The sequence below is a fragment of the Pseudochaenichthys georgianus genome, chromosome 17 (assembly GCF_902827115.2).
Source record: "Pseudochaenichthys georgianus chromosome 17, fPseGeo1.2, whole genome shotgun sequence".
NCBI lineage: Eukaryota > Metazoa > Chordata > Actinopteri > Perciformes > Channichthyidae > Pseudochaenichthys > Pseudochaenichthys georgianus.
This window is the reverse complement of record NC_047519.1, coordinates 35,445,839-35,469,764: the sequence shown is the minus strand read 5'-3', so window position 1 is coordinate 35,469,764 and position 23,926 is coordinate 35,445,839. Positions and strand designations below refer to the sequence as shown.

General features: G+C 41.1%; 3 protein-coding genes across 3 annotated transcripts; all 3 read right to left on the bottom strand.

The window, feature by feature from the left end:
- Window positions 1–375: 375 nt before the first annotated feature.
- On the bottom strand, window positions 376–6,601 carry LOC117462543 (zinc finger and SCAN domain-containing protein 32-like). The gene is made up of 4 exons (XM_034104817.2): window positions 6,263–6,601; window positions 5,937–5,998; window positions 3,164–3,257; window positions 376–3,060 (listed from the first exon to the last, which is right to left on the bottom strand). Exons 1-4 carry the CDS (start codon window positions 6,468–6,470, stop codon window positions 2,081–2,083), a joined length of 1,344 nt encoding a protein of 447 aa, XP_033960708.1. The 5' UTR covers window positions 6,471–6,601; the 3' UTR covers window positions 376–2,080.
- Window positions 6,602–7,929: 1,328 nt separating this feature from the next.
- Window positions 7,930–19,541, bottom strand: LOC117462978 (zinc finger protein 595-like). Its single transcript, XM_034105364.1, has 4 exons — window positions 19,017–19,541; window positions 14,296–14,847; window positions 11,091–11,804; window positions 7,930–10,353 (listed from the first exon to the last, which is right to left on the bottom strand). Exons 1-4 carry the CDS (start codon window positions 19,348–19,350, stop codon window positions 9,629–9,631), a joined length of 2,325 nt encoding a protein of 774 aa, XP_033961255.1. The 5' UTR covers window positions 19,351–19,541; the 3' UTR covers window positions 7,930–9,628.
- A 295-nt stretch (window positions 19,542–19,836) lies between these two features.
- Window positions 19,837–23,717, bottom strand: LOC117462522 (gastrula zinc finger protein 5-1-like). The gene is made up of 2 exons (XM_034104782.2): window positions 23,340–23,717; window positions 19,837–22,196 (listed from the first exon to the last, which is right to left on the bottom strand). Exons 1-2 carry the CDS (start codon window positions 23,614–23,616, stop codon window positions 21,196–21,198), a joined length of 1,278 nt encoding a protein of 425 aa, XP_033960673.1. The 5' UTR covers window positions 23,617–23,717; the 3' UTR covers window positions 19,837–21,195.
- Between the last annotated feature and the right edge of the window lie 209 nt (window positions 23,718–23,926).

The window sequence follows — 23,926 nt, the reverse complement described above, 5'->3', positions numbered from 1 at the left end:
TTTTTATTGGTTAAGTGTTCCCTGGTATGAAAAAGTTTGAGAAACACTGATCTACAGAGATGCTGTGTGAGAAACCAATGTGAGTTTGGAACATTGCACAATGTAAATCTATTCTAGTTTACCTCAACAATGGAATTATGATCAGTAGAAATGGCCATGACATGGGACCTTTAACTTAGAAACCCGTAACTTGAATCCTTTTTGGAATCAAATCGACCAACAAAGTAACAGTCATTATTTAAACGGTTAAGAATTGAATCAAGAATTGTTGGTTTCAGCGCTGGTCTTTAAAGTGAATGATAGCAAACAAGAACAAAATTACCTGAGAATGAAAAACTGTGAAGAAAATCCAGCTTCTGATTTAAATGTATAAATCATAACAAAGGGTAATTCATTTTCAGGGTACGTTTTATGGAAAATGCAGTTCAATAGACAGGGTTTTTTTTTTACATCAAATCATAAAACTTGAGGTTCTCAGGTTTCACTGGGGAGAGTTTACGGGACGGTGTTGAGCATGTTGTGCTTCTACGGTTTCAGTGCTGGATGAAGTAAGGCATATTTCTACATGAGGAGAAAAGACAAACTGTGAAGACCAGCACACGAGTTACTGCAACAGGAAATCTGCAGGTTTATTTATATGTATATTTCAGACGTTGTTTTTTGGGATTTCTAGCTTTGCAGGTGCCTTTGAAATATTGACTTGTGTGAATTCTGTTTGAGGGTGCAACTTTAATAATTATAAGTATTTTAGAAAACAAGCAAACATCTTTAAAATCCATCCAGAGGGATTTTGCATAGTAGAATATGCATTAATATACAAAGTCTGTGAGCAATGTCAGAAGTTAAAATCCCAACCAGAGAAGCTCAGTGACTTTTGGTTTGGTTTTAGAGTTCATTCCAGTCTCCTTTCACCTGAGCAACATCAGCGGAGAGTGGTGCCGTGATGACGTCGATTTCTAGAACAAACCGGAAGTTTTAGAATCAAATGTTTACATTGGGTTTCGAAATATTGCCGAAAAAAAGGTCTATGGCAAACACACGTTTATGATACCTACACTTTTCGGTCAGCAGGATAATCTGCACATTACCTCCACTTTAATGTATTTGTTTTGTATTTAAGTGTAAAGGCAATTGCCAGAAATAAAGAGCTAACTTTAAGCTCTAAAGGAACTACATCACTGCCCCATGACTCGAGTCACCGCCGTTAAGCAAAAGGTGGCTAATGTTCGGCGTCATGATGTTAGCAGTCTCACTCATACCTCATTCACACCAACTGTGTTTCGGGGCCGGTTCGGAGCTGGAGCTTGAAAAGCACCGGGTTTTCCTGTTCACACCGCAGCGGAGCAGCCTCTTAGCTCCGGAATCCGGTTCGTTTAAAGCACCAACAAATTGTCCGGTTAGAGCAAAAGCACCGCATACGTCACGCTTACGTCGAGGCGGGGGCAGATCAACTCCTGAACAACAACAAGAAGCCGGCGTTTTATCCAGTTTGTACACAACGATGGAGAAACGTAACAAGGAGCAGTGGTCCACTGAAGAGACCAGCTACCTGCTGGGAATCTGGTCTTCCGAAGAGGTACAGAGGAAGCTGGAGCACAATCGGCCATTGTTGTTGTTGTTGTTGTTGTTGTTGTTGTTGTCAGCTGTGAGGGGTTTCCGCCGGTTTGGCTTGATAAAGCAGCAAACGGTTACGTCATGACGCAGACGATGACGCAATGACGCAGCACCAGTCGGACTCTGGGCGGTGTGAAAAGAGCCGGAGCTAAACCGAAGAACCGGTTCTGAACCTGAAAAGCTCTAGCACGGAGCTTGAACCAGAGTTGCGTTGGTGTGAATGAGGTATTAGCCGCTTGTTAGCACCTGCTGTTTTTAAGTCACGTAAAAGCTTCAGACGTTCACCAGCTGGGTGTTATCTGACTTATATTATGTCGTAGAACAAAACGTGAACATCTCTTTAGCTCGTGTTAACCACGGACCTTATTTCAGCCATATAACCCCAAATACGATCAAAAAACGTTGATTACAGGTGGAGAGAACCAGAGATGTCTCATTCCTGCACCACTCAATACGTGGCTCCACCTCAGCTGTATGTGTGGATGATTCTGTGGCGCTTCAAATGGTGCATCAGGATGAATGTCTTCCCGCAGAGCGAGCAGCTGTAGGGCCGCTCCCCGCTGTGTGTGCGCTGGTGGACCCTCAGGCTGCTCTGCTGCGTGAACCTCTTCCCACACTGACCGCAGCCGTACGGCTTCTCGCCCGTGTGTGTCCGGTGGTGGATGTTGAGGTGGGACGAGCACTGGAAGCTCTTCCCACACACCGTGCACCAGAACGTGCGCTTCCTCTTGTGGCTTTGCTGGTGCAGCTTGAACTGGTGCAGACGGCCGAAGGTCTTCCCGCAGTGCGAGCAGGAGAATCCCCGAGTCGATCCGGAGAAAGACCTGTGGGAGGAGGGAGGGTGGAAGCTGCCTGTTTGGACGTGAGAGTGACTTACGACCGGTCTATCTGAGGCGGCACTCTCCCTATCCGAGTGTTCATCCGGATGCGAGGGGTTTCTCTGCGGACCTCCCTGAGGTCTGGGTTGAAAACCGGAAGACTGTGGACCGTCCTTCTGAAACTCACTGTTGTACATCCCATTACACGGCCTCTGAGTGCTCGCAGCCTTGGTCGAACCCACATCAGAATGGTCCGGAAAGGTGTTGGAGTATTCCTCTACCACACTAGAAAAGTCAGGGAAACCTGCATCAATGTCGTCGCCTTCAATGATGGAGGACCAGAGCTGGGAGTCTCTCTCATCCAAGGAGAAGTCAGCGGCAAGTGGAGTCTGCTTGGCTGCGCCGTGCTGGCACCCGTCCCGACTAAATCCTGAGCGGTCCTCCTGCTTCTCCGTCTTCACCGTGAGCTGAAGGCCACTGATGTCTCCTGCATGCGCTGCAGAGTTATACAAGTCACTGAACGCTGATGATTTTCTTGTGCCGCCCTCCGAGAGGTTTAAGTGACGGTCCTCCTCCAGCTGCTGGCTCTCCGGAGCGTTAGCTGGACGGCGGTATTGACCAGCAGAACCTGCAAATGAAAGGAGAACTCATGAGGGATTGTGTGAATAATGTGAGCATTAATGATTCATGTTGGATTTAGTTCTTTAACAAAATCCAATTCTTTAACTCACCAATCGGCCTTGCAGATTCACTGATCCACAGCATCTCATCTGGACTTTCTTCTTTAATCGTGAACGAAACTGTGGCTTCGTCAATATCCGGAAACTAGATAAAGAGAGGATGGCTTCAACTTTAATGTATGGGCTCAGAACAGTCTCATAATACACTCCTGCACACAGAAGGATCCACACTTGTGTTTTTCAATGCACACACAAATGTGTTCCGTTTCATATACATGAGTCAATCAGATGTCTCCTTCAATCTAAGCCAATCACATGAGCGCGCCCCCACAAGGGTAGATTTCTTGCGTTCATGACGCAGCGCTTCATATACGCATTTTGCGCTGTCCGTTTAGCTCGCTAAACAGAGGGCGGAGCTTCAGGTGATCATGCAGAGGTGCGTGTCGCCGTCAGACTCAGCAGCTGATCTGATCTCGTCCGGTTACACTTCACTCGCGTTTATGTCCATATCGATCAGATCCAGCTCTCCTGATCGGCCTTTATAGAGAGCACCGATCAAACTATTAAGAGTCAGTATCGGCCGGTAATGACCGGCGGGGCTCCCCCCAGTTAACAGGTCACTGTCTAGCACTGGCTTCGTAGTGCACTGATCGATTAGGCTAAGCTAACCTGTAGCTGCTCCCTCCACACTCACAACAACTTCATGCAGACATAAATAAAGCAGCTGTATTCGCCACACAGGAAACACACATTTAAAACGGTTTTGCCTGCCGTGTTTGTGTACACAAGTATTCATCAATGGTTCGGAAAGTGGCGCTGTACGTTAATAATATAAAGGCTTGTATTTGCGTGCATTTCCTGTTCGGAAAGTGGCGCTGTACTGAGAGTGGAGGTGTCCTGACATTAGCGCCTGCAGGCAGGCTCCATGGACCCGTCAGCTCCGGACTGCGCAAAATGCGTACATGAAGCGCTACGTCATGAACGCAAGAAATCTACCCTCGTGGGGGCGCGCTCATGTGATTGGCTTAGAATTGAGGAGACATCTGATTAGCTATAGATAGAACAAATTACAAGTACGAATCGGCTGACTGTCAGGGGAGTCTCAAAAAACCCACACGAATGCACAGCGATCCGTGCACAGGAAGCGGTTTGTGTTTGCAGGTGCAGAGGTTTTAAACGGAAAACAAATGTGAGGATCAAAAATACACATGTAAAACTTTTTTCTGTATTTGGATTTTATTTACATGCATATGCAGGGCCGGCCCTCGGCATAGGCAGTATAGGCGAATGCTAAGGGCGCATGAACCCATAGGGGGCGCCGAAAATTGAAAAAAAAGAGAAAAAAAAATATTTATTTTTTTATTTCATAACAACACAATTTCCTGATTTTGGATCAACAAAGTACATCTTATTATCTTATACTAACAGAACTACGCCTATATTGCGTACAGCACCCATAAACTATGGCACACACCCCCCCCCCAAAATCAAGTTGAACTGCCCCAGTAAAAACCAAAGGTTTATGTGAAATTGTTCTTTTTTTGAAATAATGGTTTTAGTATGCAATTATAGGTTTTAATTTTGTATTTGTATTCATTTAAAATAAATCAAACTCCCAAAAAACGTACACAGCTTCTGTGTGCTTTTATTAACATTGGAATTTACTGTGTAAGCGGCCACGGGGGAGAGCTTTAGAGAGCTCTCTCCTGAAAGACTGAGAGGCTCTGATAACCTCAGCTCAGTGAGGTAAAGGCGCACCTTTATATGATCATTATAGTTAGAAAAAATAAGAGAATAGGTGAAAAACAGGTATAAAATACTGACAGTACAAAAAAGTTGTTATTAATAAACAAGAATACAACTTAATTTACTTGGGATACTTACTACATAAAAATCCTCAGGGAACATGACACTGCTTTTACTGTCGTTTTAAACTGTACATTGTTAACACGTATTTACACTGAGGGTTTTTATATTTGCACTTCTTGTATTTATTCGTTTCTATTATTGCACTATATATTGGTATCTTGTGCGCTTTTCTGTATCTCGTCATCTTATGAGCATTTATTTGCAGCCGTGATTATTATTATTATTCAACAATCTCCTTTTCTGCACTACACCAATTACTGAAGATATTATCTGCACGTTAGGTGCTTATATCGCCCATATGTTCAGCAGCTAATCACTTATTTAACCAGGCAGTTAGTAGTTCTGGGACATTTTATTTGTAGCTCCTTGATGCTGCTAGAAAGTGAACCCACTGGTGAGAGCCAGAGCTAATGTTAGGGCTGCTCGATTATGGCAACAATCATAATCACGATTATGTTGGTCAATAATTGATATCACGATTATAAAAATGTTACTTTGAAAACATCCATTTCAAAAAAGATTGAACAGTATGTTTTTAACAGTTGATTACCCTGAACTTTAAGGATAATTCAACACAAAATAATAATAATAATAATAAAATAATAATCGTTTTATTTCGAATACGTTGTCAAAATCGAGATTAAAATACGATTAATTGCACAGCCCTAGCTAATGTACACATATAGTTTGGAGCCGCTTTTATTCATGATAAGCATGTTCCACACCAGTGTCAGTGCTGCTCAGGTGAAATAAGACAACAATGCTGGGCCTCCTACTTGGTAGACCCGGGCAAAACATTGCAACTGTGCCCCTATTATTCCAAGGTATTGAAATACAACCAATAACTAATTTGTCCACATAGGAAAACGGGGGGCTTTTGGCCCAGAGATTCATGTACATCTACACAGATATTACTGATGTTGACAAAAACAAGAAATATGAAAACAACACAGACCTTGATATCTGCAGTAGGATGTGGACAGCTCCGCACATCAGTGCCTCTGTCCATGTAGTTTTCTGGTGTAGGTAAAGAAAAATACATTAAAACAAAGTCAAATGAAAAACAATTTTTGGACGATTTGCATTGAATTATATCAACAATGTAAGTAATGTGAGAAGATAGAGCGATCCTACAGAGGTGCCTTGTTCTTATTTCTCTTCAGTTGTAGCCTACTGTATCATAAAGCGTGTATCACGTTGTACACTACTACATTAATATGCATAATACATGAGTTTACAGGAGTAGTAATTAGCAGCATTATTAGTCATAGAGCCTCTCACCAAACCCCCGCTGCAGCTGACCTCTCTTGTTTTCCATCATCAGTAATTTCCTCTTCAGTAACTCATTCTCGTTTTGCTTTCGAGATATTTCCAGATGCAGAATCGCATATTTGTCATCGACTAGTTTGGATATTTCTGCCACTGCTGCTTTCACCAAAACCTCCATTATAGAAGATAACTGGGTTTGAAAGGGAATGCACGTCGCCATGCTGATTCATGTAAGGTAATATGTAAGGGTAAAATATAAGAAATACGTCTTTAAACGCAATGGTTTTTATAAAAAAATGCGAAAACAACCGACGCACTAAGATGTTACATCCCTCTGTTTTAGCTAGCTGGAGCTTTGCTTCCGTGTGGCTGAACCTCTACCGTAAAGTCCCGAGGAGAGGCGCGGAGGGATACCAAACTAAAAATATCTTTGTACTTGAGTAAAAGTAGAAGTTAAACTTACTAAAGTAAAAGTAGTCATTCTGCAGATTGGTCAATTTCAGAATAATATATATAATATGTCCTGGTTATAATTATTGATTATAAAGCTGGTGAAGGTGCAGCTAGTTTTAATGACTTTGTGTACTGCTTGTGAAGAACTAAAGTCTGATTTAAGAGTTGATTATAGTTCACATCACCACAAGTAAATAAAAAGGTACAAAAATAAATGTAGTGGAGTAAAAGTAAAATATTTACCTGTGAATTGTTGAGGAGAAAGTGGAGAAGTAACATAACGTTGAAATACTCAAGTAAAGTACAAGTATCTCAAAATTGTACTTAAGTACAGTACTTGAGTAAATGTACTTAGTTACTTGCCACCTCTGGTTTACACATACGAGGAATTTGCCTTGGTGTACATGGTGCACACATGAACACAGGTAAAGAAGAAAAAGGTAAGAAAAAAAAAAACAACAAAAACAATTGTAAAAATCTATATATTTTTTAACAATATACGTTAAGATATAGAAAATGACTTACAGGAAAACTGGATATACCAAAAAACTTTGCAAAGTACTCAGAATATAAAAAAGAAATATGTGCAGTATTGTTATTGAAAGTGGAAAGTTGCGTAGATACTAAGAGGTAGGTTGAATATTCGAAGGGGTTGTGCAGAACTGGCAATCCTTAAATGAGATAAATAAAAACAAGATATTGTTTACAAAGTGTGCATTCATGTAATGCATAGGGTCTATATAAAAGGTAGTTCTGTTTCAGGTCAAACTTAAAAGTGACTTACCTTAACATGGCGGACAACTGGACAGCCTAGATTTGAAGGAATATCTTGACATTTAGGTGACATTTAGGTACATTTATATCAAACACCAAAGTGCTGGTCTATTAAAAATAGAAGTTCACACGAAAAGTAGGCCTTCATTTTTCTTTGTGGTTCTTTTTCCCCCTTACATGTCCGTACAAACAGCTACTACCAAGTCTTAATTAGCGCTGTAAGGATTAGTTGTTATCAATAAGGTGATGTGCAAAACCACTATTTTGATAATCAATTAATCCTTTCAGTACGGTTTTTCAAGCCTGGAAATGGAAATATGATATAAATTAGGGGTCCATATTGTGTCCTTTTCGGTTTAGTGGGGATAAAATAAAACACGCTTTTCGATGATGACTGCGAGTGAGGACGAGGAAGTTGTTCAGGAAAGATTTGACATAGAAAAATCCTTTATTTCAACTGTTCATCAAACATCAAAATAACTAGAGTGCCAGACTCCACACTTCGATTGAAATGTATAACAAAAAATACATTACATGTGTATCTTTTCAAATGTGTTCCAACAGCCTGTATAATGTGCTTGAGTTATGCAGAAATCCACTACAATTGGCAGTTTGATTGAAAATATTGATCGGTAAACACTCTTTAAAACTTCAATAAAAAGAGTAACAGTGCAGTGGACGGGTCGGGCATTTCATTCCCATGTAAAAAAAAGTAGGCACACAGCATACTGTCCTTTTCAAATGATAGATGTTGATGTGCTTAATGCTCAGCACTGGCTGCGTCCAGGTGCCGATACATGATCAATACAATGTGAGGAGCCTCAAATGCTTGATGACTAAAGAGACATGTGTTACACTTAATGCTTCTGTATAGATAATGCAAGTTTAGTGCATATGATTTAGCCGTAACATATCTTAGTCCCTTCCCTTTCTTCAAAAACACTTTGAAACTTTTGAGATACCTTTACATGCTGCTTCAAAGGTCAAGTGACTTTGAGGTGTACAAGATGTTGTTGTTTGAGGTTTGTTTTGGGAAAGTAAAGACACAACTGTCCACCGCATAAGCATTAAAGAATAATAACCTTATTATATACTCCAGAAAATAAATACTAAATATATTTTAGATTCAGTATACTAGTGTGAAACCACATTGAATATATCTCATCAAAGCTTAAAGAAACGGGCATTCAAAATCAGAATAGAGAATACAGCTGTATCTTAGTCGAAATGCTAAATCAATTAACTTAACGCTTTTGTTCTGAGCCAAACTCCACTTAAAACCGCTCATACAAAGTGTGTATTATTATCTTAAGATGAAAAATAAGATTGGCCAAGTTTATCCGGGGGGAAAAACATGTTGAATTTCAAATCAAGATATTCAGTGACAGAGCAAATGGTTTTCCCTTTACTTATTTTGAAGTAAATGTAATTAAATGGAACATTGAAGTGTGCTTTTAGAAGAGGGCGTGGTTAGTTGAGTTTGAAAAGATCACAAATAAAAAAGCAAAAACAACAACTTTACCTTTAACTTAATTTGAAACAAAGACGCAAATTGTAAAAAATAATCCAGTAAAAAAAAAATCGGTAAAGTGAAACTAGATATCAGTCCAAGTGACGGAACATACGGGAGGTTTCATTTAAACCGATAATGCTTGACATTGTTTGGTTCCTCTGTGCAGGGATCAAGTCATTAGCCGGCTCCAAATAAGATAGGAACAAACAAAAAGGTTTAGTGCAAAACATCAGGAATACAGATTGATGCTCCCGCCATGAGACCGTACTAAGAAAAGCTCTTCAATCTTCTGCTTTAGCTTCCGTCAAGTATTTCTTTATAAATCATATTGACCTATATTAAACTAATTCGTAGGGCTGCCCCCAAATAGTCAATTAATTAAGTCTTAATCGAGACATTTTTAATTAGTGGAGTAGTTGACAGGACATCTAAAGTGTGGATCTTTCTGAGCGAGTCAAGGAAGATATATTCTGTTTCCTCTGTAGTGTGTATTGGGTTGTATTCAGATATGAATAATATCTTTAATATTATAGTTAATAATCGGTCGATTAAAAAAAATCTTTAGTCGGGGGCCGCCCTACTAATTTGTGCCATTTGTTACGTATGGATGCGATGAAGCTTGTTGCGTACACACTCACTCACTCGACATGCAGCTTCAGGTGCAGCTTCAGGATGCTCATCTGATTGAAAACCTTCCCACATATGTTGCAGCTGAAGGACTGCTCCGTGACGCTTTGACACGGGTGCCTCTGGAACAGACTGAAACTATGAAAGCTCTGCCCACAACTGGAGCATATAAAGCAGTTTTGTCTGGTCGTGTCTCCATCCGAGAGATTAAAGTCAAACACACCCCCCTCCTGAGTCCTGTCCCGCACGGCTGTGTACTCACTCACAGCCTCTTGATCAACGTGTTGATCCTGCAGCTCTGGAACTAAAGGCATGTTACTGTTCCTTGAATGCATCATTGAATACTGGTCATTGTGCATCATGTCTCCCTTCTCTTTGGCACCTAGAAAAGGCAGGTCACTGACGTGTGGTGTGTAGTCCTGCTGCTCAGGACTGAGGTGATACTTGTCACACACCGTTTGTTCCTCGTCGCTGCTCTGCTCCATCCCAGACGTCCACAGCTGGCTCTGCTCCGGTGCTCCGGCGCTGTTGTGGCTCAGAGGGTGATAATCCTCCCCGTTGGGCTCCAGCTTCACCGTCACCGCGTGCTCCCCGGCTGCCTCTCTGTACGTGATGGTCGGCTCCTGGTCCTCTGGTTCTGCGGGGCCGGTTCTTGGTTCTGCGAGGTTCTTCAGCGTCTGATTGTCCGGCATCGTGAGCATCAGGTGATGTGGCTCCAGCATGTCTGAGCTCTCCCCTTTTCAGGAAGGAAAAAAAAGCAGAATAATGTAATTAGCAAATGATAATCGTATTCTTTTGCTTTTATCTGCAGCAGTGGTACCGGTGTAAATATCTACTTGCAATGTATTTTTTTTTTATATAAATGAGTTTCATTATTTTTAAGACTGTTACGAATACAATGAAAATTAAATACTTTATTTTTTAAATGGATCACCTGTGTGTAACATTTTGAGGTAGTCAATGTTTTGGTCACCGACTGTTTTGCTTTTTGTCAAAAATGCCAGATGTGAATATTTACTGATCTTCCCCATTATATTATTTATTTATTAGCTAAAGCTTTGCTGTTTATTGATATCAGACAATGATACTACAGATTATTCAATTATTAATTAAATATTTCGTTTTGTTATTGCATTCATTTGTATAGTACTGTATCATCTTTTGTTTCATTTGTATTTTCTTTGGTTTTACATGCTCGAAAAAAAAAATAAACTAAATATTAGGAATGTATATACATGTGTTTTCGTCAATGATAAACTAAATCTAAACATTTTGCATTCGAACGCGTATTGGTGCAAACAAGCACATTTAATATAGTAACTTGGAATTAAGAAGAATTCCAGAAAATAAAAAGTGTGTCTGAAGTCTGACAATGTATGCATTATAAAAAAATACAAAGGTACGTTTTACTATCAACTAAATAAAACGATAAAGCCTTTAAATCGATTGTAATACTTTTGGCAAACCCCTTACCGTTCCTGTGCGTCTTCATGTGGCCCTTCAGGCTGCTCTTCTGATTGAAGCACCTCCCGCAGATCTGGCACCCGTACGGCTTCTCCCCGGTGTGAATCCGTAGATGTCTGTCAAGATGGCCGACGCGCTCGAAGTCCTTCCCGCAGAACGAGCAGACGAAGCACTTCTTTGGTTTGATCACCTGAAACAGCCGGCTTCCTCTCTGGTGATTCAGCGCCGCTCCATGCATCCCTCCTTCCCCTGGAATCATGAGCGAGTCTGAGGAGGCGTACGGCGTTTGGGACACCATGTTGTTCTTGAGCTCTCCGTACGGCTTGGCTGGAAAGGAGAAGGAGCTGCAAGACGCCTCGACGGGGGGAGGCAGCAGCTGAGCTAACCCCGGGAAGGAAGTCATGCTGTGATACTCCGAGCTGCTGATCTCTGCGCTGCTGGACATCCACTGCTGGCTCTCCCTCTCAAAAGCGGAGACGTTCTCACTGAGCTCGTCTCCTCCGTCCCTCGTCCTCTCGTTTCCTCCATGAAGGAACAGTGTGTGTGCCGGGTGCTCCTCTGCAGGCTCAGATTTGACAGGTGTTGTGAGAATGCCCTCGTTCTGAGGTAGGACATCTTTCACCTGGATCTCGTCTTTGGTTTGAAGAGCATCAGCACATGGGTTCACCACAGGAATCTGCTTCTGGTCCTTCACGTCGATCTCCTCCGGCGTCGGCTGAATACCTGGTGAAGTGAGACGAAGTCAACATGCGCACGTTTTGCTTCCACGTCTAAACAAATCTTGCTTTTTACCATCACGGTTAAACATATGATGTGCGAATGTTACAGCATGAGGGTCATGCTATCCAAATGCAACAGTTTATTCACACCAACACCCCTTATATTTATGAACACGTCCTACTTTGATATCACTTTTATGAAGAGTACAACGATGCATAGACTAAAATACTAGACTGTCAAACGTTTTGTTTTTTTAAATGGATTGATCTTAATTCACATTGAAATAACGATAACGTTGTATAGACCGAACGATGAATTGATAGACAGAGACAATAGTCTGCAGATTAAAGGATCATGAATGTAATCTTCAATTAAAGCCGTGGATATATAAACCAGCCGTTTGTTTCTGTCTGAGGTTCGCTATGAACTGTCCTGAGCCAATCACAACACTCCTGTCTTACTGTCCGGTTGAACTGAGATGTGACCTCTTTAATTATTATCCAATGCATTCTTCCCTGTGAAGCAAAGACAGAGCTGTCAGCGAGTAACTCTTCACTCTGCTCTCTGTGACACAGAGGAATGTCACAGCCAGAGACTTCCTGCCGTGAACTGAACCAAAACATGGGTCTAAAATAACACACAAATACAACAAGACTCTAATGCGTCGGGGCGGTTTGGAGGAACGTCGTTTTAAGGGATGCAACCATTGCTTCTCCACTTCGATTTCTAAGGTCAGCCACAAATATTTTTACTGTTACGGCCCGTCCACACTACAGCTTCAAGAAAAGCTTGGAGCTGGGCGCGTCCGAAGCTCCACCAACAACCAATCACATGAATCTCCCGCCCCTGACACACAAGCAGCGGTTTGATTGGCTAGAGCTTATACTGGCATATGATTGGATTTGATTGGCTGGCGCTGGCTACTCCGGCTATGCTACCCACAATTAGGGCTGAACGATTAATCGATTTTAAATCGAAATCGCGATTCGAGATGATGCGATTATCAAATCGCAAAGCCTGCGATTTTTTTTTACTTTTTTTTTTACAATTTTTCTTTTTTGTGTGTCAGTCATCCACACCAATCAGAAGTGCTGTGCTCCACATGTACCAGCCATTGTTAACCAATCAGAAGTGGCCCATGATAGAAGGTGATAGACAGATTGATCCAATCACCTGCCAAGTGAATTTGAAAGTGCCTGCCCTTTCCAAATGGCTTCCAGTGGAGCTTTAGATGGTTTGGTGAAACAAACCATCTGAGTCAGGTCAGTAATGCTCCATCACATGTTTCTAACACAGGGTGAATCTTAAACTGAAGCTTGACTCTAAAGCAACCCAACGGAAGTTTCATGTAAGTTTAGTTCTTTCACTCGTAGCTCGGGCTGCGGGGGCGCTAGAGACAGGAGTATGTTGATACGACCTTCCTAGCCGTAGTTATGGCCGCATTTTACAATAAACTTCCATTGGGTCGCTTAAAAATAAATATCGCAATTCGAATCGCAATCGCAATATTTGTCAGAAAAATCGCAATTAGATTTTCTCCCAAAATCGTGCAGCCCTACCCACAATTCAGTTCGGCGAAAAGCGAGGCAACGTGACGTCACCCCATTCAAAGTGAATGGGCAGACGCGTTGGAAACCGTTTTTGAAGCTGTCGAAGCTGTAGTGTGGACGGGCCGTTATTCAACCTCCCAGGGAAGCATCAGATCAAGTCTTTATGTAATATAGACTTTCAAATAATTAAATAAGTCTTCTATTCCCATTTGAACCACGTATGATCCTAAAGAAATGTTCAATAGCTTTTTCAAGACAATATTGTATTTAGTGCAAACACTCTTTTTGGAAATCAACTTTTTTTTTATCTCATATTTTAATTGAACTATTCATATCGTACACTGCACTGTAACTTTTATTATATATGTACCGTACTTTTCGGACTATAAAGCGCACCTGCATATAGGCCGCAGCAGCTAAATGGTCCGTCTGTCTTGCTCTCGTTCTGTCTCTCGGTTCCACTTTTACTTTGGCGCGCTACCTGTCTCACTCTTTTCCGGCCTCCAGCTTTTCCTGCTGGAGCCCGCCCTTAAAGGTGGCGGGCGCGGACCGGTCCTAGAGCCCATAGTGTTAAAGGTGGTTAATTGTACCTGTAAAATCCATAGATTTAGGAGGTTCCCTAGTGGCCGTTAGCTGGACAAACAAAATGGGGAAAAAAGTCGCGGCTTATAGTCCGAAAAGTACGGTATATATTTATATATTATACCTGTGTTATTCAATTTAAGCTTGTTTTGTTTATTTTATTCGCTTTTTAATGACGGTTTATTAAATGCCATTTTACAATGTGTTTCATGTTTCCTTGTGTTGAAAGGAGCGATATAAATTAACTTGCTTTGCCTTAATCTTTAGATAACATTTCTGTCACTATTTTAGGTTGTTGGGAAACGGAAAGACTTGTTGACTTCCCTGCAACATTAGCCAAGACAACCAGCCTTTCTCCTCACATCTCCTGTGGATCTTCATGTGCTCCTTCAGGCTGCACTTCTGGTTGAACCTCCGCCCGCAGACCTCACAGTGGTACGGTTTCTCGCCCGTGTGAATCCTCTTGTGTCTCTCCAGGTGTCCCGACCGCTCAAAGTTTTTCCCGCAGTACGAGCAGATGAAGCCTTTCTTGAGTACCGTCCTCTTCCCCGTCCTCCTCCTCATGGTGTTGAACGAGTTTCGATACTGACCGTAACTCTGCAGCCCGCGGAGGAACGGGCTCTGCTGAAACCCCCCCGAGCTGCTGCTGCCGGGCGCCACAGAAGATCCGGGGATACACGGTAAGGAGTTTAAATAATGGGAGTTGTTGCATCCTGTTGGCGGCCTCCACGGTGCACTGTCCCTTTCAAACACAGCTGGTTCTCCTTTCAGAGGCTCAGGATGTCCTCCGGCTCCTTCATTTACTGGTTCACACTTCACCTGCACCACCTCAGGTGAAGACGGGCTGTTCTGGTCCTTATGAGCGTTCCCCTGTTCGAGCGACGTCCTCTCATCACCAGTGGTATGATGACTGTCTGTGGAAAGGCAACAAAAGATTCAGAACAGTTTTAAAGAGGTAGGTCAAATTGTTTGCAACTTATATATATATCAATATTTCAATTACTTGTATATAGGCTATTCTGCACTAGTTCTACTATAGTCTATTGTATTTACTTGCACTATTGTATCCGTTTTATTGTCATTTATAAACGGTGCGTACGCACAAAAGATAGAGTACGCACAAAAGATGGCGTACGCCAGTTTCTACGCACTGTTTGCGATTTATAAAAAACGAACTCGACGGGAAAACGTGCGGTCCTCCACGCAAACTCTAACCCATGCGTACGCACTAAGCACAACAACGGGAGAGACGAGAAACTGCGACACCGTTGGCAGAAGGAAGAACGGAGAGAAATATGTGGAAATAATACCATAAATAAAATGTTACCTCTCATTTATCATATATGAAGAATTCATTTTCACAAATTGATTAAAGCCAATCTTAAAATGATTAAACAAACGCCTGTTTGAGACTCCTCAGTGCACACAAAAACATAACTTGGAGAAATAAATAAATACGGAAATGTTATAGATCACCCCTTGATTATGTTCTCTAGTTAAGAAATGTTTTCTCATAAATGATGCGGTAAGCAGAAGGACAGAATTACTTTAAACTGACGCCGTTTTGCATTTCTATAGGTTGTATAGATACGAGCATGGTTTTATAGCCTATCATGTTTAATCGTGTTTTATGCCGTTCGCCAAGACTTGATAAGTCGCTCGTAAAACACAGGAGGTATGGAAGCTAAGAACACCATATGTGGTCAATTGTACAGCTGATATAACACAACACATTAGTTGTATTTGCTTCAACTGGTGGATTATGGATATATAGTTGCTGATCGACAGCTGGAACAGAAACCACCAAATACAACAAAATAATTCAGATCCAGTCGTCATGACTCCACTCCGGAGGGATTCCCCGATCACTTCTTACAGTTTCTCATCAAGGGGGGGGTCTGCTGTCCCCGGTACAAACACACTGCCTGAGGAAGGATGTGTGTATTTTTTTGTCATTAGCCTTTTTCGGACCACTTATTTATTTATTTTGGTGACGATCTGACCTCCATGCAGTGGCGGAGCTGGGGGGTGGCTGAATCCTGGCCACCCTATTGGCCACCCCAAACACCCTCACCATGGGGGCCCAAACTATTTTAGAACATTAAGAAAAATATGTAGTAACCTTTCATCATTCATCAATAATTAACATTAATATAACGTTATATTGATAATGTATTGATTTTCCCACATATTTAAGTTATATTTATTTTGATTGATGCATTCGTGTTGAGAATGTTCCATTTACACCATAAAAGATGACTATTGAGATCTATTGTCAGGAATGTTAGTCTTGTATGGCCAGAGGGCAGGACCTATAAAACACATTTACTACCCAATAGCTGAACAAAAGGACCATTATGTAAATGTGGTCTTTTAAAAAAACTAAAACATTTACTGACTTTTGGATAGCTTAAAGTAATGTTGTAAAATTACAACCGGGGGGCCTTACAGGGTTAAGGGCTATTGTTTATTGTTCTTTACTTTACGATGTTATTCTTAACCAATCATTTAATTGAAAAAACTCTTATTTAAATGATGTGTGTGTGCCTCTGTATTCCTGATGATACACCGAGAGAATGAGCTCATAGGGCTGCTGATCACCATAAGCTAAACAGTCTGTATATTGCACTACATGTGTATAATGTAAGCTTTGTTGTTCCTGTGGGAATAAGAAAATAATAGTTGAATATTATTTGATCTATTCCACCACTTAATCCCAAATAATGTAGAGGTGTGTTGTAGGTGCCTTAAATCAGGGGTTCCCAAAGTGGGGTCGCGAGATGATTCAAAATAATAAAAATAAATAAAAAGTATTGTTATTATTATTATCCAGTGTTTCCCACATAAATTTGATTCATGCAAATGAGCCATAATCTCATTAAATATTTTAATACTTTCAGGAACACAAATCTGAACATTGTATAAAGTCAGGTTCAAAATTCTTGTTTCATTTTGTAGTCATATTAGAATCTAAAGTTTTTACAGAAGGGATTTTCTCTTTTTATCACTCCATAAATCAGAAAATACTGTCAACAGCCCTAAAATATCCATTTTCGCCATGTTTTTAGGTATAAAATGTTATATAATTCAGGCTATGAATGATATATAAACAAACCCTTCTGTAAAAACCTTCAGAATATTGATAGGAACATAACTGGAAGGTTTGGTGCATGCAAGTGCTACTGAAGTGGCATTTCTCACTCAGGAACATGACAAACAACTCATTTTGAGAAAACGACCTTTAAAGATGGCAGAGAGGCGCTGGCTAACCCCTGCTGTTCTTTGGATGACAGCTTGCGCATCGACGCACTCTGTGAAGGTATTTCGTGTTCGGGATCATTTGTTTTTTGTATAACCTTGCTTCGTGCAAGTGACAATCGTTGTCGTCTTCTCTGTGAACGTTTTTATCGCTGTTCTTTTGCCATTTTGAGATTTAAATTTCCAGCGAAAACTAAACCAAGAAGTCTTTTTGAACACCACGTGACGCATCTGAACGAATCACGTTGTCAGAAATTGACACCAGCCAATGAGATTTCGTTTGTTGGTTTAAGACCCCTTTGTGCTTTCACGATTGGTGCTGATACAAAGGAAATGCCCATATTTGGCACCGATGAGATTGTGCAGGAGAGACGGAGCTTTTGAACGATACCTCTGTTGACATGGTGCAAACAGCGGTCGCGGTACTTTATGTTACGTTAGAAAGCTAACTTTTGGTGAATTTAGGAGAAACCTACAGACGCAAATAGACAAACTATAGTCAAATAAACACCTAAATGGGTATTTTGTACAAAAACATGTTATGGAATCAAAATAGCACAACATATCAAAATTGACCAGTGCATGAAAAACGATGTTGTTGCCTGCCGTGACTCGCCTTAATGAGTGATACACACCGGAGTTGAGGATCGGTGTGTGTGTGTGTGTCCCGTTGACAATTCACGTGGAGGGGGGTCCCCAGTCTCTGTCACACTGATTTTGGGGGTCGCGGGCTGAACAGTTTGGGAACCCCTGCCTTAAATAACCCCTTCTTTTACAGTGAGATGTATTTTTATGTTCATATAATAGTGATTTCAATGCCACCCCAAATGATCACTGGTTCCATCCTGGCCACCCCACTGAAGATGTCCTGGCTCCGCCACTGCCTCCATGCTGCTACTCTGGTTCAAACTGCATCCACCAAACAATATGATTTATCTCGACCTCCCCAAAATAACCAAAATCTGACACGGTGTGAGATGTCTTTTTTACCTGTCGTCATTTCCTGCGATCTTCTTCATGCAGTCAGTCAAAATGAATGAATGGGCGTTTCTTTGACTATTTATAGGCAAATATGGGTGTTACGTGAAGCCCGAAAAAGCTGCGCCGCATTTCGAGTTGATTGTGATTTATAAATGGAAACCGGCGTAGGATGTGCCGTACACAAGTCCTGCGCCGGTACGCAGTCTTTTATGAATCGGAAAGTGTCGGTGCGTATTTATTTGCTTTGTCCTACGTAAGCAACCTTCCCACGCCAATCCTACGCAAGGCTTTATAAATTAGGCCCCTGGGCTCCGAAATGTTGTATTTTACCTGAGTATTTCAATGTTATGCTACTTTTACTTTTACTCCACTACAATTCAGAGGTAAACCGTGTACTTGTACTCCTCTACGTTTTATTACCTTTAGTTACTTCACAGATGTGGATGAATGATGTGAAATATAATCAAGTCTTAAATCAGACTTCAGTTCATGGAGTAAATCCACAAGCTACCCTGCAGTCTACAAAGTCATTACAACTAGCTGCACCTTCACCAGCTTTGAGAACACTTTAATGATCCATCATTATAAAACACATATTATTATTATTCTGAAATGGACCAATCTGCACAACGACTACTTTTACTTTTGGTGCTTTAAGTATATTTTGATGATAATACTTTTCTCCTCGAGTAACATTTTGATTGCAGGACTTTTACATGTAACATAATATTCCTACACTTTGGGACTTCGACCTTTACTTGAGTACAATATCTGAGTACTTCTCCCACCTCTTATCGCAGGCTAAAATCCACACAGTGAATAAAGTGTGTTTTGTGTGATTTACCCTCTCCTCTCTGGGTGTCAGGTCTCTGGGTGTCTCCTCTCTGGGTGTCTCCTCTCAGGGTGTCTCCTCTCAGGGTGTCAGCAGGTCTCTGGGACACACTCCCCTGCAGGGTGTCATGTCTCTGGGTCACGCTCCCCTGCATGGTCCTCAGCTCGCTGTGCAGAACCTGGATGTTGGTCTTGAGCTTCTTGATCTCATTATCTCGCTGACACATTTCCAGCCTCACCACCGCCATGTCATCCTCCACCACTTTGGAGATCTCTGCCACGGCTGCTTTGGACAAGGCATCGATTATGGAGGCAAGCTGAGCCCGAAGAGCAACGCTAGTAAACATTGTGATTTAAAAAGAAACCAAGCCGACAAAGTGTCAGGGAAGCCTGCAGTTGAAACAAGAGAAGTGAGTGTAAATAGGACGGGATGGCTAACCGAAACAGGCCATTCCTGAAGCAGATAACCGTATATAAACGGCAGCTATTAAGGGTTTAAATGTGCAGCTAACAGCAGCAACTAATTGCTACAAAGAATAAACACAAGCGCTCGCTTTACGGAAGTGATGACATAAATACCGTAAAACAAGGCGGAGATGCGCAAAGTATATTACCGAGGCACTTCCGAGGTCAGACACTTTTTTTAAATCAACAAAAGTGTTAAAATACACACACACATTGAAATCAGGTTATTTCTTTCACTTGCTAGTCTATATCGTAAATGTTTAAAAATAGTATAATACAGGAAATGGCATCAGTTCCATACAAAGTAAATAAATGATAGTATTGTGTGTTTCAGACTACTTTTATTAAAAATAATTTGAGAACCACTAACATACTTTTAAAAAGTTCCTTTATCTCCCAATAAAATATTATTTCCTTCAACCACATCCATTAACTCATAACATACAAATCTAAACAAAGTAGAACATAATAAATACATTCAAGGTACAAACATGGTACATCAAACACGTTTGGAAAAATAAGCAGGCATAGAATACATAAACTCATATTTATATACTTGTTTTTTAAAGTATTCTTTTAAAGAAAAAAATATATACATTTATTTTACATCAGGGTTAAAACACCTTCTAACACATCCAACTGAAGGCCTTTTGAAGTTCCTTCAAGGCCCAATTCCCTGCGTACGCACCCAACATTGCATAGTTTGACACACAAATGAAGGTACAGACAACCTTTATGGAAGAAAATGTGACTGCGAGGAGACACATGCCGACAGCAGGAAGAAGCCTATATACTAACGTTAAAGGTAGGGTAGGTAAGAATGGAGAAACCAGCTTGAGTGCGCTCGAATTTGAAAATACACAACCGAAAAAAATCTGCCCCTTCCTTCAGACTTCCTTACAGAGCCCCTCCTCCAACACACACGAACGTGCACATGAGGGCACGAGATAAGTTTGCGCATGAGATGGAAGGCTGACAGGCAGGTAGGCCGTCCAGTTATCTGCCGCGGGCCGAGGCAGATAACTGGACGTGCTTTTTACAGCGCCACGGCTTCCACAGATGACATTTTGTTATGCATTTATTGTCAAAGCATTTAATGTATTCATTGCTATCGGGATGTTAAGAGCATTCCCTGGAATATAACAAAAAGTGTTTCTGAAGTGAATTACCTACTACCCCACCTTTATATGAAAGAACACATATTTGTATCTTTGCACAAAATATACAAACTCAAGCATTTTCAAAAACATCCCAGACCCAAATGTTCCTCTCAAGTTAACAATCTTTCAAGAATCTCAAGGAAGTTAAATGTATGTATAAAACAATCCTGCAGGGGAAAAAAAGAATTGAATTTAAAAAACATTTAAAAAAAACATTAAAAAAAATAAATGGCAACATTGACATTTAATGTACAAAAAAAAAAAATCTCTCAAAATGAATTTAATTTACGTTAATTTAAAACACAAATGGTTAATGCATAGGCACTCACCCACTCTCCTTCCACTATGACACAGAGGGAGTTTGGGCTTTCATGAATTTCATAACTACAAAAAGTGTGTTTAGGTTAAGTTGGGCAACATCATGAGCCTGCACCTAAACATATGCAGTACATTGTCTAATTATAATGTTCCACACCCATGGTTTGACCACCCTGATATCCAACATTTACATTTTATGTTTGTATTAAATGCATTAAAACCGTCAAAGTCCAAGATGTCTTCTGATCGCTATCTTCCTTGCAGGTGGATCTCTTGATGTATTTTGAGGTTGCCCAGCACCGTGAAGCTCTTCCCACACTGCCCGCAGCTGTAGGGCCGCAGCCCGCTGTGGAACCGCTCGTGCCTCATGCAGTTGTCCTGCCTCGAAAACATCTTGCCGCAGATCTTACAGCTGAACGGCCTCTCCCCCGTGTGCACGCTTTGGTGCGTCTTCAGCCGGGTCTTCTGGGTGAAAGATTTCCCGCATTCGAGGCACCGGTAGGGTTTGAACGTCTGGTGGGAGGCCATGTGCACCTCGAGCTGAGACTTGCGGGGGAAGCCCCTGTTGCACACCGAGCAGATGAACAGCTTCTGATTCGTCCTCCAAACATTCATGAGCCTTTTTGCTCGTTGGTTGTTGACATTGAGGATGTGCCAGTCTGTGTTGGATCCTAATGTATCTGCTGCGTGTGACCTCTGCGCATGAGGCGGAGCTAGTGACGGCCCGGCATGTTGAGAAGCAGACTCCAAACACGGATCCTGAGTGACTGCAGGATGTGGAGCATGTCCGAACTGCTCATTGTGAACAGCCGTACTTCCCATGCACATAGGTCGAGTCTCTACCTCTAATTTTATCGGCGTATTTAAAGAACCTCCTGCGATCTCCTGCGCTGCAGAAGCTGAAGAGTTATAGGAGCTGCTTTCTGCGTGTCCGTGAGCAGCGTATTGCTCAGTGTCCGGGGGGGAGATCTGCATGTTCTGCTGCATTGCAACGGAGCTTTTATCAAACATGCTGCAAGCAGGAGGAGGCCACATCATGTCGTCTGGCTCTCGCACCTCAAAGCAAATGTCCGCCGTCACAATGTGTTCTGCTTCCTGGGCGAAGGGTTCTTCTGCAGGCTCGTGTTTCACCTCTGGCTTCATGTCGTGGATCTCTGCTGTTACGTGGCCCGGCTGGCACAGAGGATGGGCAGACCGTGGGTTCAGATACACTACACATGCTTCCTCCTGATGCTCTTGTTGGTCTGCAACTGAAAGAAAGATTGCAGGTAGAATTTGACTCCACTCACAAATGCAAGTCAACAGTCAAACATGTGCAAAGTGTGTATAAAACATCTGGATAGAAGCGCTGGAAAATACGTACATGCTTTTTACAAATCAAGATATCAAAATAAGTCTTTGTAAGTTATTATTATATAAATGTTGGTGCATCTATAAAAGAAAAAAGCTAAAGTTTGACACAAACATCATGCACAGTTCTTTTGATATTTGTATTAATCAAACAGATCTCAAAAGTCAGTTATCTAACATCATTATCCAATATGTTGCACTTTGAGAATGGCAGTTTATCGACCAAATGAAAACACAGTCTAAGATGTCTACTGAATTCCATGTTATATAACCATTCATATATTTATTTCATTTCAATATTTAGAGAACTCACTTTATATACTATCCTATGTCTATATATATCTGTTGCTGTAGTATTTTAGTGTTTATTTTGTATTTATCCAGAATCATTTATATAGTTTTTTGATTGTGATAAATGTATTCTCTACTGTAGATATGTATATATTTGTGGTTTATGTTTATCTTAATTCCACCTGCCGCAATACACTGCTGCTGTAACACAAGCATTTTCAAATTTGGTATCTATCTATCTATCTATCTATCTATCTATCTATATATATATATATAAAAAAAATGGGATATATTTTTAAGCCGAATTTAAGAGTACCATATAAAGCCGTTAATGATCATAATGTATGGTCTTTCAAGCAATCACTGTTGTTAAATCAAGATATCACAAAAATATTGTTATGATAGTAAACGTTATTATTTATTGTTATTATATAAACGTTATATAAAAGCAACACAACTACTGTTTTGACACAAACATCTTTGAAATGTTTACTTTTTTCACAATTTCGTTTTACATTATATTAGGCTATGCATGTATTTCTTACAATTTATTAATAAGTAATAGTCTACTTACTATATTCAAATATGAGATTCATATTCAAGCCGAATTTAACAGTATACCACATAAAGTCAATACCAATCATAATATATGATTTACCGAGAAATAACTATTGTTTATCGCAACACAAAACCAGAATTTATGTTTTTGTGAATGCACTTTGGTGTGGAAGGTCTCTCCAGATGTTGCTCACCTGTTCGAAGGACCAGATTCTCGGCTGCCGTTTGCTTCTTCTGTTTCTCCTCCATTATTGCCGGGATGTTGACTGCTTCTTGGGCTTTGCAGAGCTCCACCTCCATCAGCTTTAAAGTTCTCTTGAGCTCCTGGATCTCACTGTCCCTCCGACACATCTCCAGCCTCAACACAACACCCCCCTCCTCCACCAGCTTCGTTATTTCTGTGACTGCCGCCTTCGCCAACATATCCATGATGGCGGACACCTGCGAACCGAAAGAGGAGGGCAAAGACATCCTGCCGAGGGACGATAAACAGCAAGAAAAAGCAAATGTCAAGCTTTATTAAAAGAGCTGGGGCTTCTGCTGTTTGGCGAAGTACCTTTCCAGATGTTTTATTTTGGTTTACTTCCGGGAAAATGTCCAGGCGGATGTGACATAAATGGCAACTGTCGTAACTCTTCTAGTAAACGCGAACTACAAATCCTTTCAAATGTGTCTCTTCCTACTTCCTTATCAAACACGATTAAATAATAGCCTTGTAAAAATTGGGCAGGCACTGGATATTAAATATGTTCTGGTTAAGTGTATGATTCATCTTGTTGTT